This window comes from Populus nigra, chromosome 1 (assembly GCF_951802175.1).
Source record: "Populus nigra chromosome 1, ddPopNigr1.1, whole genome shotgun sequence".
NCBI classification, from domain to species: Eukaryota; Viridiplantae; Streptophyta; class Magnoliopsida; order Malpighiales; family Salicaceae; genus Populus; species Populus nigra.
In genome coordinates, this window is record NC_084852.1 from 43233741 (window position 1) to 43247529 (window position 13789).

General features: G+C 35.3%; 2 protein-coding genes across 5 annotated transcripts; one reads left to right on the plus strand and one right to left on the minus strand.

Annotated features, from left to right (window-relative positions):
* Positions 1–800: 800 nt before the first annotated feature.
* On the plus strand, positions 801–3993 carry LOC133679342 (metal-nicotianamine transporter YSL1). The gene is made up of 8 exons (XM_062101902.1): positions 801–985; positions 1074–1471; positions 1587–1759; positions 2044–2138; positions 2231–2365; positions 2452–2641; positions 2723–2837; positions 2962–3993. The coding sequence occupies exons 2-8, from the start codon at positions 1099–1101 to the stop codon at positions 3888–3890; spliced, it is 2010 nt and encodes a 669-aa protein (XP_061957886.1). The 5' UTR covers positions 801–985; positions 1074–1098; the 3' UTR covers positions 3891–3993.
* A 5620-nt stretch (positions 3994–9613) lies between these two features.
* LOC133679346 (rab GTPase-activating protein 22-like) lies at positions 9614–13209 on the minus strand. Of its 4 annotated transcripts, none has more exons than XM_062101941.1 (6): positions 12840–13209; positions 12519–12703; positions 11926–12061; positions 11733–11782; positions 11236–11289; positions 9614–11113 (listed from the first exon to the last, which is right to left on the minus strand). In XM_062101941.1, exons 1-6 carry the CDS (start codon positions 13125–13127, stop codon positions 9865–9867), a joined length of 1962 nt encoding a protein of 653 aa, XP_061957925.1. In that variant the 5' UTR covers positions 13128–13209; the 3' UTR covers positions 9614–9864. The 4 variants fall into 4 exon arrangements, with proteins under 4 accessions (XP_061957925.1, XP_061957917.1, XP_061957901.1 ...); XM_062101933.1 differs by having other exon boundaries at positions 12519–12700; positions 12826–12964; XM_062101917.1 differs by lacking the exon at positions 12519–12703 and having other exon boundaries at positions 12826–13208.
* Between the last annotated feature and the right edge of the window lie 580 nt (positions 13210–13789).

A 13789-nucleotide genomic window follows, 5' to 3' on the forward strand; every position in this document is an offset into this window, starting at 1 on the left:
ACATTGCGATCAAACCACTCGCAGAAAAGAAGAATCTCTGCTACTAGAAGAGCTCACATTTCCACAACAGTGATGGAGGAGGAGGAAACAAAAAAAGGAGGTCAATGATAAGGTCAGCTATATATTCGGTCTAACGATGATGAATTTTAAAGATCTTATAGTTCTACCTGTAATTGATATTAATTATAGTATATTGCTCCTAATTCATGATGAAAAATACTTTTAAAATTGTTTTTTATTTAAAAATATATTTAAATATTTGTTTTTAGATTTTTTTATTTGAGAAATCAACCTATTAAAATTATCGAAATACACTAAAAAATTATTAATTTAATATTCTTTTATGTCAAACGCATCTAAACATAGTTTTGATCATAAAAACAAATCTTCTCTAAAAATGTGTTTTCTATTCTAACGTAGAGTGTTTTTTAAAATAATTTTTTTTAAAATACATTAAAATAAGTTTATATATATATATATTAGTTTTGACAAAAGTACATTAAAAATTAAAAAATATTAAAAATATTTTTTAAAAGTAGATAGTACTTTTAAAAATCATATTAATAAAAAGAATTTAACCGTTTTAGAGGAGAGAGAGAGAGACACACGATAATTTAATTTGTCCCAGTTTTGTATAAAAAAGGACATGCATAGAGATGTTCAATCTGTAGGTGGGGATTGCTAGTGATGTAAAAAAAGGTAATAAATTCAATCCTGCATAGGAGAAAGTAAATTAAATCATCTGATTAGTTTTGAGTTTCTAGCATGATTACAAATTGTGGACAGTCCATAATTCCCGCTTGAGCAAATGTCAAAATCACCACAGCTTACAGGCATTTTGATTAGTATATGTGAAGAGGACAAAGATCTGATCGACCGCAGCTTAAGTCTATACAATTCGTCTGTAGTCCCACCACTGAGGTAGGAAAAGAAGACTACCTAGCTCCAAGTAGATCCAAGAGAAGTAATAATTAAAAGAGCCAAGGTAATTAAGAACGTGCATGCATAGTTTTATATCTTTGTGAACTCTATCCTCTCCTCACTTCATTTCATTTCATACATGCTGAATACAGTACTAACTACTGCCTAGCTAGAGCCATGAAGATTGAAGAAGCAATAGAAAAGAAAGAGATTGAGAGGGAGGAGATGGAGATGGAGATGGAGGTAGATCCACAAGATGAACCAGAAGGGTCAAGGAGACCTCAACCATGGACAAAGCAAATCACAGTAAGAGGGTTCACAGCGAGCATTCTTATTGGAGCCATCTACAGTGTGATAGTTATGAAGCTAAACCTCACAACTGGGCTGGCTCCAAATTTTAATGTCTCTGCTGCACTTCTTGCTTTTGTATTTGTTCGATCTTGGACAAAAATGCTTCGAAGGGCAGGATTTGTAGTCAAACCCTTTACTCGGCAAGAGAATACAATGATACAAACCTGTGCAGTTGCATGCTATAGCCTAGCACATGGAGGTTTGAGGCTTTGATACTCTGATTAATTACCCTTTGTAGAAAACAGTATTTTATCTTATTCTTCCAGGCCAAGTTGAGGTTACTAACGTTGGTTTTCATTTATCTTGGGCAACAGGTGGATTTGCTTCTTATCTTTTGGGGTTGAACAGGAAGACATATGAGTTGTCAGGGGTGCATACTGAAGGAAATCCTTCAACTTCTATAAAGGAACCTGGATTTGGTTGGATGTGTGGATACCTGTTCCTAGTTTGCTTTGTTGGTCTTTTTGTGTTGATTCCACTTAGAAAGGTATAAATAGTGCCAATAATCTTTCCATTTATAATGATTAAAAATTTGACGGTATTTAATAATATGTTAGAAAATAATATAAATTGTATAATAAAATTTCATTTATTGCGCTAAAATGAGATAACAAAATAACAAAATGATTATCAACTTAAGCTTTTAGTTCAGATGATGTTTTTAGATAGATTACCCACTAACTAGCTAAGGTTCCAAGATCTTAATTTATGAAGCTAGGGATTTTCTTGCTGAAATATTCCTAACGGTTTGGTTTGGCCATTTGGGTGCAGATTCTGATAGTAGACATGAATTTAACGTTTCCAAGTGGCATGGCAACTGCAGTTCTCATCAATGGTTTCCATAGCAGAGGAAATAAGATGGCAAAGTATATATATATTTACGGTCTAAATTTAGCATATCTCATATGCTATCTATAAAAATCAAACTTAGAAATAATATGATGAGTTACTATTACAGGAAACAAGTTCGTGGATTCATGAAGTACTTTTCAATCAGCTTCTTATGGGCATTTTTTCAGTGGTTTTACTCTGGGAAAGAAGGATGTGGATTCTCACAGTTCCCTACTTTTGGGTTGAAAGCTTGGAAGCACACGTATTTACATCTATTTCCTCCTGATTAAATTATCCTCTATTCTGCATGTTACTGACCATTTCTTTCTGGTTTTGGGTGTTTCGTAGATTTTTCTTTGATTTTAACACCACTTTCATTGGAGCTGGAATGCTTGTTTCTCATCTAGTGAACTTGTCTTTGCTTCTTGGAGCTGTGCTCTCATATGGGGTTATGTGGCCACTTATTGGTCAACTTAAGGGAGACTGGTTTCCAGCTTCTTTAGAAGAAACTAGCATGAAGAGCTTGTATGGTTACAAGGTCAGAAACAGATAATAGTGTATGGTTTTCTTAGCCTTCTAAAATTTTATTGATCCTTAATTTATGGCTGTAATTTGACAGGTTTTCTTAGCAGTTGCTCTCATCCTAGGAGATGGGCTCTACACTTTCGTTAAGGTAATGGTTTGTACAATCATCAATGTTCATGGCAGAGTACGGGACAAGAAACTCAGTGCAGGTAAATTGGAGATCCTTTTATTTTATCCTCTACAGCTCTTTCCTGTTCTGTAACCAAATGCTGCTAAGTAGATTGAAGCTTCAGTTGCAGTGTACACTGCTTGTTAACTGTATTTCTTTCCCAGCATCTGTGGATCACCAGAAGAAGCACCTTGATGATCAAAGAGTAAATGAAACGTTCCTCAGAGAGACAATACCTTTGTGGGTAGCAGTCATTGGATACGTAGCCTTCTCTATTCTATCCGTAATTGCAGTGCCAATCATATTCCCTCAGCTTAAGTGGTATTATGTCATTGCCGCTTATGTTCTTGCTCCATCTTTAGCATTTTGCAATGCCTATGGAGCTGGTCTAACCGATATAAACATGGCCTATAATTATGGGAAAATTGCGCTCTTTGTGCTAGCAGCGGTATCCGGGAGAGAGAATGGTGTGGTGGCAGCACTTGCCGGATGTGGCCTTGTTAAATCTGTTCTTTCTGTTGCTTGCATCCTGATGCAGGATTTCAAAACAGCACAAATGACATCCACCTCCCCCAGAGCAATGTTTTTGAGCCAGGTTGTTGGCACAGCAATTGGGTGCATCGCAGCTCCTAGCAGTTTTTTCCTATTTTACAAGGCATTTGATGTTGGAAATCCATATGGAGAATTTAAAGCTCCTTATGCCCTAATTTACAGAAACATGGCAATTCTAGGTGTTGATGGTTTCTCAGCTCTGCCCCAACATTGCTTGCAGCTATGCTATGGTTTCTTTGCTTTTGCTATAGCAATTAACCTGGTGAGAGATTTTTCACCTCAGAAGATCGGACAATGGATGCCACTTCCTATGGTCATGGGTGTTCCATTTCTCATTGGTGCTTCCTTTGCGATAGATATGAGTATTGGAAGTTTGATTGTTTTAATATGGCATAAACGAGACACCAAGAAAGCTGAGTTCATGGTTCCTGCCGTCGCCTCAGGATTAATCTGTGGAGAAGGGCTGTGGACTCTTCCTGAAGCTGTTCTTGCTTTGGCCCAAGTAAAGCCACCTATCTGCATGAAATTTGTAGCTTCCTAGAAAGAACTTACTCAATACATATTGTAAGTTCCAGAAAAATTGTTGTCAGATTATATCACCAAAATGGGCGTTAATAATACTTAATCCCCCTAGCTTTGACTGACGCAGCCTTTAAAATGCCTCCTTTTTCATTTAATTTCCGCACTGCAGATGGAAAGCAGGCCGAAGCCAATTATTAGGCAGTACACATTTTCTCTCTATGCAGTATGCACCAGATGAAAAGAAATGCGCGCGCGCTAGCGCATGTGTGTGATGAAAGAAACTCTCAAAGATTTAAGAGTCTAAATCAAACATGGAAATTGATCAAATCTCCACAATTTGCCTCATTTCTCTCTACCTTGCCATAGGATGAAAATTATTGAAAACTTCAGGCAAAATATTGCTCTGTAAATTAAAAGCCTCTGAATCATGTTATGCTTTCAGTCGTACATCATTGCGTGGAAGTGTCATGGATGGCTCCAACCCCAATTCTAAATCATTGGAATTGTTACAAAAATGCAATATACTGTTTGGTGCCAATGTTACTATTGAAACAAAACAAGGAATCGAACTTCTCAACAAGATCACTCACCTGCCACCCAAAACTAAAATAATGTACAACAATTGATCAAGCCGAGAAAAAATGCCATGACAAAAATTCTATCATATCAACTTATTTGAATGAACATATTCCAGTTTCAATACATGAATCATACATCTTCAAAAGAAAAGAAATAATGCCTAACTGCAATCAGCTTGTTACGATACCTGCCAGGACCTCACTCTTGCCTAACTGCAATCAGCTTGTAAACCAGACGGATTGCATCAAGCCATCCATCCAGGGATTCCCACGAGTCAGCAAGCTGATCCATGGGCAGAATTTAAACTTGGTTTCTTGATGTGAAACAAAATACCTTCTATCCCCAGTTTTTGGATAAAAGCCCTCAAAAGGTAAAGATAACAGCTTACTGAAGCACAGTAAAGGTAGAATTAAAAAAAAAAAAAAAATCTTCCCTCTCCCTAATAATCTTGAATGCAAGCATAAGAGGGAAAGAGTTTTGATAACAGCACCGACTCATAGTTCAGTCACCTAAACTCTATCCTGCCCTGTTTTGAACTCTGAAGCAAAGACAAAATCATTTGAGTGGAAATCAGGTAGAAAAGAGATTGCTTGCGATATGGAAATATACATCCTGATAAAATCTATACAAAAAAAAAAGATAATCCAAAACAAATGTGGAGGTATTGATTGAACCCAAAATAATAGAACATGAAGGTTGGATATGAAGTTCAGTTTTTTATGTGCCCATATTAACCAGAAACAGCAGCGTAGGGGTCAAGGCACAAAGATTTGGGCAACATGCAAAATGAACCAAAAGCACAAGAACTAGTAGATAATATGGTCAACCAATCAAAGACAATAATGGAGTTCATCAGAAAATGTCCCTCCCCAACATCAAAAGTCTAAGAAAAGATACAAGAACCTAAGCGAGAACTAACTACTGAGAAAGCGGTTATCCACCACAGATTAGACATTTTAGGATGAAATAACAACCATAAACTCAGAAAATTCATTACTAACCATGGAACGCACAAGCCTCAATGCGCTGCTGTATACCAGTAAAGAATCGAGTAAAATTAGCTTTAAATTATAATAATTGAACAGAAACATGCCTCTCATAATTGCAGAATTTAAATAAGCACTTCCAATTCAGGCACAGGAAACCGATGGAGAAAATATATATGTGTGTGCAATACTTGCCGAGTAATTAGGTTTTAATGCATGAGCAGCCGCTATATGTAGATAGCAGACTGGCCATACAGCTCGTTAGGGGAAACAATCCTTAGCATTGGCTGCTTCCCTGGTTCTTAAATGTGTCCACGGCTAAGCCCATACTGCCAAAAATGAAAAAAGCATTATGAATTTGGGACTTAATCCATTTAATTTCTGGGAGGATACGCAAAGACAGTCGATTATATTGTTTTGACCAGCAAATTAAATAAAGCAAGACAATAGAAATAATCACAGTAGAAACATTGTATTGCAGATGAGGATGGAAATGATCAAACTAACCAAGACAGTTCCAAGGTTGTATATCGCTCGATGGAAATCAAATTGCAACTGAATTGCTGCACGGAACTGCATTAGAAACTGTTACAATCCTATGTGAATGCTGGAATGAACTCAGGATTGGAACGCAGCAGGTAGCAGCAGAGCTTATAGCAGAAGAATGCAGCAGCAGTAGATTCAATTAGCATATAAACCACGTGGCTTTGTAAATAACTGAATACACAGAATTAGTTAGAGTTAGTTGATGAATAAGAAACATGTTAGTGATGAGAAAATGTCAGCTAGCATTTTTGTATTAGCTTAGAAATCTGATATAAATGTAATGGCCAGTTGACGTAGGAAGCAAGAAATTAATGAAGAACACATTCTCTGTATCTTTTCTTCTTCTTTCTTCTCTGTTTCTTTCCTTTCTTATCTTTCCAATCCTCCGATCATAAAAGAAACATGCAAAAGGGGATCGTATGAACAGAAGATACAAGTAGACCTATTTTAGGACATAACACAAATCAAAATCTCCTTCCTGCTTGTCCTATACATTCATCCAGACACTCTAATACCTCCAAATGACTTTTTGTACCTTACTAATTGCAGTTCTCACAATTGTTTGTAGGAACAATTGCACTGAGTTCCTAAAATTGTAAAATTCAATATAGCATCAAACAAACTACCTAGACAATCACACATACCAGAACATCATAAGGTATTAATATTTAAAAGAAAAAAAAGGCTCTGCAAAAGTTCTCTTGGAAAAAAAAACGTATAAACAGTGCTGAATTAGGAGAACCATATAGTTGACAAAATACCTGCAGAGCAAATGCCCAATTATTAAGTGCCTGAAATGGATTTCATAAATGGTAAGGTCAATATAAACAAAAGGGAAAATTATGGATTCTAGCTTCAGATGAAACAAAAAAAAAACTTAATAAATTTAATAAAAAAAATATACCTAGGGACTGTTCCAATTAAGTTGGACAGCATTTTCGTATTTTTCGTTGCCTACAAAAACAAATTACTGTAGATTCACTTATTAATAGAATTTTCTTGGAGGAAAATATAATTATAACCTGGGTTACCTAATAACCTTGATGAGCGTGTATGATATGTAACAAAATACGGAGCCCCATTTTTTATGGTCATCATAATCCTTTGATTTTTACTAGATGGATTTATGATATGGATTACCTCTTTAATTTGTACAATTTTTTTTAAAATAAAAAGTTAAATTTGTTAAAATGAGCCTCGGTATAGTCCAACTTTACTAAAAGAGTGTTAAGTAATATCTTGATGGGGGGTAAACCTCTTATCATCAATTAGATTGAGATAAAATAAAAATTATAGAAAAAATATCAACCTTAATCTTATAAAAGTAATCTTTTAGATCAATATATTAACCTTAAACAATTAAGCAAGACCATTAGTGAGTCTATTACTCAGTTTGATGAGTATAAGATGATTTCTAGGGTTAAGCGTGCTAAATATCAAGGTTTCGATCATATTATAGCCAACTATACCACTATACCCCGATCATCAAAGAATAAAAAGATATAGGTGAAGAGAAATGTTATGACGATTAAGCATATGAATTCAATCCTGATAAATTCATAACTTAGATAAAGATGATATAAAAAAAAAAAAAGGACTTAACATAATAAGTTTGTAAATGAGGTTTAAAAAAAGAATGTAATGTTTGTTTTGGTTGTAGATGAGGTTTTAGAAAACTCTCAAATAAAATAGCTTAAAGAGATAAGTGTGGTGTTAGAAGAGTTTCAAAATAAATATCATTCTAAACTCCTTAATTTTGTACTATTTATATGTGACAAGGAAGAAGAGGATGATCATGATTTACTAGATTGTATGTGATCTATATTTCATAATGTACATGTTCACAAACCTAAGATGCATGTAAGTCTTCTTTTATCTCTTCTGTGCAATGATGTCTAACTCAACTTAGTTTTTATACTTGGAGTTCATGATTTGCATATTAAGATCATAAAACAAATTCAAGCAAGTAATGAATAATACAAATTTTAAGTTGATTTATAAAAATTTCATAATACTTATTTCATGATACTAATTAAACATGAACGGTGTCCTTCTATTTGGTATTACAACTACTTTTAACATAAAGAACCTGATTATATATAAAAGGCAACTTATCCTTGATGATGCTTTTGAAATCCTTACCCCATTACCGTTACCATCAATATAAAAAGAACATGTTGATATTATTTTGGATGTACAAGGTTTTTTTTATCAATGATGGTGAAGTTCAATGAATCATGGTTTGTGGCAAGGTGACGTGCTTCAAATTATACTTGAATTACTAGAGAGACATAACAATAGCTTAATTATGATCTTTTAGAGTATTATTGGAGCTTTATAGAGTTATACTAGATGAAGTTGAATTTCTCCAACCGCAAGAGAATTGATAAGGACACTAAACCAGGGACACAGTTCACATAAATATATAGTTGAACACCAACCTTTATTTTTTGGTTAAAAGATTGTGCACATAAGCTTATGTTATTGGATTTTATTTGGGTTTTTTATCGGGGATAATTTATGTTATTTTGTTGAATATTTTATTTAGTTATCTATAAGCCCAAGTGTGTTAAGGTTTTGCTATTTATATGTAATTTTCTACATTCTAGATAATTTTTTGGATGAATTAAAAGATTTTGGGCATTTCACATATTAACACAATTTAAAAAAAAAAATAGCCAAATAATACATGTAGAAAAAGTTTTGGTAAAATAGCACAGTTTAATACATGTCACGGTTAGGAATAACGACTCTGTAAAAACTTGAGATAGGGAATATCAACTTCTAGAGAAGTTGTTAAAATGGACCGGCATAAATTTCAAAGAAGAGAGGAGAGAGAGAGAAAAAAAAGAAAGAGATACTAGAGGATACCAAAAGCTCAATTACAACATTACCAGTACCATAAGAAAGAACTCGATAAGAAAAATTCAACGACACTAAAAAAGGTCACGAACGGTGACCGGAGTCAGCTACACTCTCCTCTTAAAAGGAAGTGAGCTGCTTGCAGTGCATGGTCCGCTACAATCATTGTTGACGACTTTCTGTAATGTTTTTAAATTCGTCTCGTTGTAATATTTCTAATATTCCGGTGATGTTTGTAATTGAAGTTTTGATGTGCAGGTTCTATCTCCTTATTATAATTGCTCACTTATCTTTTAATAAAAAGTGTAGTCAACTTCTATAATTATTAGTGACCTTTTTTAATGTCATCAAAATCTTTTCAATGATATCAATAATTTTATAATCAAAGTTCTAATATATCTCTAAAATTTCTTTGTTTCATTCTCTCTCCTTTATTTTTCTTTTTATTTATGTTGGTCCATTTTAACAATTTTTTTAGAAATCAATATTTTCAAACTTGACTTTTTACAAAATCATATCCTTCATGTAACAAACTATACTATTTCATCAAAAAAAAAATTAAAATTATTATATTTTGCCAGGTTTTAAAAAAAGACAATACTAATTTTTTTTAAAAAAAAATTACAGATTTTCCTGCTTTTCTTTCCTCTCTTCTCATGCTGCTTTTCTTCTTCTCCCCAACCTATTCTTTTTATTCCTTCATTCTTTCCCTTCTTTTCAAAACCTCCCTTGTCGAAAGACCAAAAAAAATTAAAAAAAAAAACCAAGATGAAAAAGGAAGATCAGAAATGCTAATTTTGCAATAACGCCACCATCACTCGAGGTGGGCTGAGTGCGGGCACAGCATTCGTAATTCCATAATTTACCCCATTACACAAATTGCCTTAAGTTGCATTTGTAAAGTGATCTGAAGATCCCTTAGTCTTGAAGGGATCTGAACATCGCAACAAGGACAAGAGAAAAAAAAAAGGAAATCTATGGAGAACAAGGGAGAGAAAGAGGCTTAGGAAAGATTCTTTCTTAAATCTTGTCGTGCAGGTTGACCACCAAGTCATGGGCATCATCGAGAAGCTTCCAGACATCCAACTGCCCAGCCATGCTATTGCACTCTCTCATGATCTCATCCATACTGCTGTACTTCTCAATGATCAGTTTCCTCCTCTGCAGCACACAAGCTGCTATTGCATAAAGCAGCAGATCATCACTAGGAGGCGCCCTTAGCCTCATCCTCCCCCAGGCAGACCTGGCAATCCCTACCCGTATTGCTGCTTGGTCTGCCCACATCACCTCCCAGAGGCAGAGTGTTTGATCAAGGTTTAACTCCCTTCTGAAAAGGACTACCACCATTCTGTACACAAAGAAGCAGTCTTCCGCTTGAAGCTTCTCCAGGTGCTTGTAGAGATGGCTATCCTTGCACTTGATTATCTTGGAAACAATACCCAATTGCCTCCGGATTCCCACTTCATCAAGCCGGAAATTATGCCGAGCTTTCTTCATGAAGCCCACAAAACACCAGAAGGCTAAAAAATCCTCCTCCATCACTGCAATAATGGGTGAGAGTAAATCGCTCATTCCTTGACAGTAACCAATCTCAGGATCAAAAAGTGCATATGCCTCAAGGATAGTAACAAGGCGAGCAGCATGAAAGATCCTGTTTGGCTCCAAGTGATCATAGTCCTGCAACCCTACACTCTCAGCCAACCGCCGTGCCTTCATCTCTGGTACTGCAGCCTGAGATGGTGAGTACATTATCCATTCACCATTTGCCCGCACTGCATCAACACGCATGATTCTCTGCCATGTGGCAAAATCCTCATCTTTCTGCAGTTTCAACTTAATTTCTGTCTCAGAGGGAGAGGAATTCCCCCAAGAAGGCAGATGAAAATCATTTTCACCAGTAAATTCAGTTGCAAGAAAAGATTCTGCAATTTCAGGTTCTTCAGAGGAATCAGAATCACTTGACTCTGTGTCTCCAGCCAAGCCATCTTCATAAGTGACCACACTACCACCATCTCCTTCCAATATTGAGTCAGAGCCCTGAGGGGCTTGGTCGGGGCAATCCAAATCCTCAGCAGCTAAGTTGCCTTGCTCAGCAGAAGGTGACCTCCTGGAACTAGCAACATCTTCTAATCTAGGAGAATCCATAACTTGACTCAAGTCCCCACTAACCTCAGCGCTGCTGATTTCAGCAGCTTCCTTGGCCTTAAAACTCCTGTCATTGCGTTTGAGCTTCCGCCGGCACTGTTTCCGTAGATTCTCATAATCTTTTCTGCAGTGCATTTATATATAAGAACCGTGAAAAGAACGGAAAACCCATGCTTACAAGGAATTTGGAAAAGAGAGAAGGTTTCATCCATCACTAAAAACTGTTTTGAGAGAGAATTATGGTACCTTTTCTGATCTCTGATGCAATCTCTTTCTTCCTTGGAACTGTTCACATCATAGCTGTTGAAAATAACTCGGCATGAATACAAAGAGCAGTGCTAATGCATCCTCACAACAAATGAACACAAACAAAAAGAAAAAAGCTTCCTAGGAAGGACAATCAGAAAAATAATAGCATAAATTGCAAGCGCGTGTTCCAAATAGAAAAATTATAAATGTTGAGACCTTTTCTATGAGAATGTTTGCATTCAGCAAATTTGTTGCCAACAATTACATTGTTCCTAGCCTACCATTAATGATTTTTCCAAATATACAGATAGAGCACCTTGTGACAGCCCAAATTTAATGACAGAATGTACTGATAAAAAGCTGTTATTTTGCTTAATTATAAATAAACCATCAGAAGGAAAAATCAAGCAGATAAGAAACCCAACTCAACCAAATCTCTGGCATGTAGATGCTAAGAAAATCAAATATAAACAGACACATAAACAAGAACTTACATTCCAAGGAGAAATGGCCAAACCTCTGGTCTAAGACTTGGATCAATACCCTACATTAGAGTTTAGGAAAAGATAGCACTCCATCAGCAGTTGGAAATATAGCATCAGGAACATAAAAAAAATCAACATGAGACCTGATGAATAACTAAAAAAAACAGTAAAAAAATCAGTCACAGTAGAGACAGCAACATACCCCACTTCGTGCTTTCTTCAGAAACTTAACACCACCATCACACAGTTTCCCATCAGGCATAGATAAACTTTTCCATTGCTTTGGTAAAAGCGCTTGTTTTCTTCTCCTACGCGACCAAGGTGATTTAAGTCCACCCCTGTGATGAAAAAAGAAACAAAAGGTAAGTTATTTGATAATAATCATCAACGAAAACCAGATTCCCAAACCACAAAATAGACCTCGATTTTCTTTTTTCACATATCGAATCAGAGATGGTATATGCAATTTGCTTTCACTGCCTTCCTAAATGGGAGAACGCATTGAACAGCTAATTCTACGAGTGACAATTATTCTTTCACAAGGCACCTTAGAATTTATTCTTCTACTGAAGTTTAAACACTTTAGTTGCACATCGCATCTACACCATCACAGATTCAAGAAATGTTCCGGAATTCTAAGAACAACAGCAAAAGGCAAGTGAAAGGAGCGAGAAGAATCAGAATCTAGCAAGATAGAATAACATGGCGAGCAAAAGGGATCATTTTTAGACAACTAAGAGATTGGATCTACGAAAAAAAACTGAGAACTTGATATAGAGGAATTGAAGAACTCACCGATTAGTGGAAACTGGTGAGGAAGAAGATGATGAAGACGACGATGAAGAGGAAGCAACAACTAATAAAATTGATCTCAAATGAATCCACGATGAAGATGACGACGGTGAGGAGGAATTTGACGGCGAAGAAGATGAAGAGGAAGGAGTGTGGCTTCGCCTTAAGGCTTTCATCAACGGTTTCTGCTGCATCAACATCTAGATATATCTATATAGGGTTTCTTTGGGGACGGTTAATCTAAATTTAGAATTAGATACTCCGTTATTCGAAAGAATTAGGATTTTGATTGTTGATTTTGTTGTTTTACCTACGAGAATAGACGACGGTGCCGGCCAAGGCGATACCGGCCATGGCCGTGACAGCGATGGCGATACCAACATTGGAAGGAGCCGTAGCGGCGCCCCAGAAACCACCGCCAGCGCCACCAACAATCCAGCCCTTCCTCCCTGACCCGGTGCTTCCAGTGCTAGCTTCGGCGAACACAACCCATTTACAAAAGACACCGCCACCGGTGGAGAAGGAGAAGAGCATGAACAGTGAAATGACAGAGATGACACTGTGGGATAGCGGAAATATGAGTATATGCTTTTTTGGATTCGACAACACCATCACCAAAGTGAAGAAACCCCCAAGGCCTCTCTCTCTCTCTCTCTCTCTCGATATTTCAATTTTCAATTGCTTTTTGAGTGTTCAACTCTCTTACATGAAGGAATAAATTATTGTTTGCTAGCTTTTTTCTTTAAAGAAAATTATAGTTTAATTCCTGTTTTTCGGTTTTTGCGTGGTAGTCCTTACTTAGATATGTTTTTTTCAACATGTTATTATAATTAAAAAAAATTCTAAGTAAAAAATAAAACATTTATGTATATATATAATTAAATAAATTAAGAATTATATAGATTAATAAATAAAAAATAAATTATAAACAATAACTAAAAAATAAAACTAAAAAAAAGGTATATATATTAAGATACTTAATTTTTTAAGACGAGATATTTACTCGGTTGTGCTTTTTTAATTTATTTATTAAAATAATTTTTTATTCAATTAAATGATAATAGAAATAGATATATATATTAAATAGATTGAGTAAAATAAATGTGAAAAAAAAATCATGTAAGGTCATACATGTTAGAAATATTATCTTAAAATAAAAATAATTTTTTAATTAATCAAACAATAATAGAAATAGATACACATATTAAATTGATTGAGTAAAATAAAAAAGAAAAAAATATTATGTAAGGTTGCACATGTTATAAATATTATCT

Bases quoted from the DNA above. Each gene is read 5' to 3' on its own strand.
- LOC133679342 (XM_062101902.1), top strand. From the start codon at position 1,099: ATGAAGATTGAAGAAGCAATAGAAAAGAAAGAGATTGAGAGGGAGGAG. The intron at 2,366-2,451 runs GTATTTACATCT...GGTGTTTCGTAG, and splicing joins TTGAAAGCTTGGAAGCACAC to ATTTTTCTTTGATTTTAACA. The intron at 2,642-2,722 runs GTCAGAAACAGA...GTAATTTGACAG, and splicing joins AGAGCTTGTATGGTTACAAG to GTTTTCTTAGCAGTTGCTCT.
- LOC133679346 (XM_062101941.1), bottom strand. From the start codon at position 13,127: ATGGTGTTGTCGAATCCAAAAAAGCATATACTCATATTTCCGCTATCC. The intron at 12,704-12,839 runs GTCTATTCTCGT...ATGTTGATGCAG, and splicing joins TCGCCTTGGCCGGCACCGTC to CAGAAACCGTTGATGAAAGC. The intron at 11,114-11,235 runs GTACCATAATTC...AATGCACTGCAG, and splicing joins TGCATCAGAGATCAGAAAAG to AAAAGATTATGAGAATCTAC.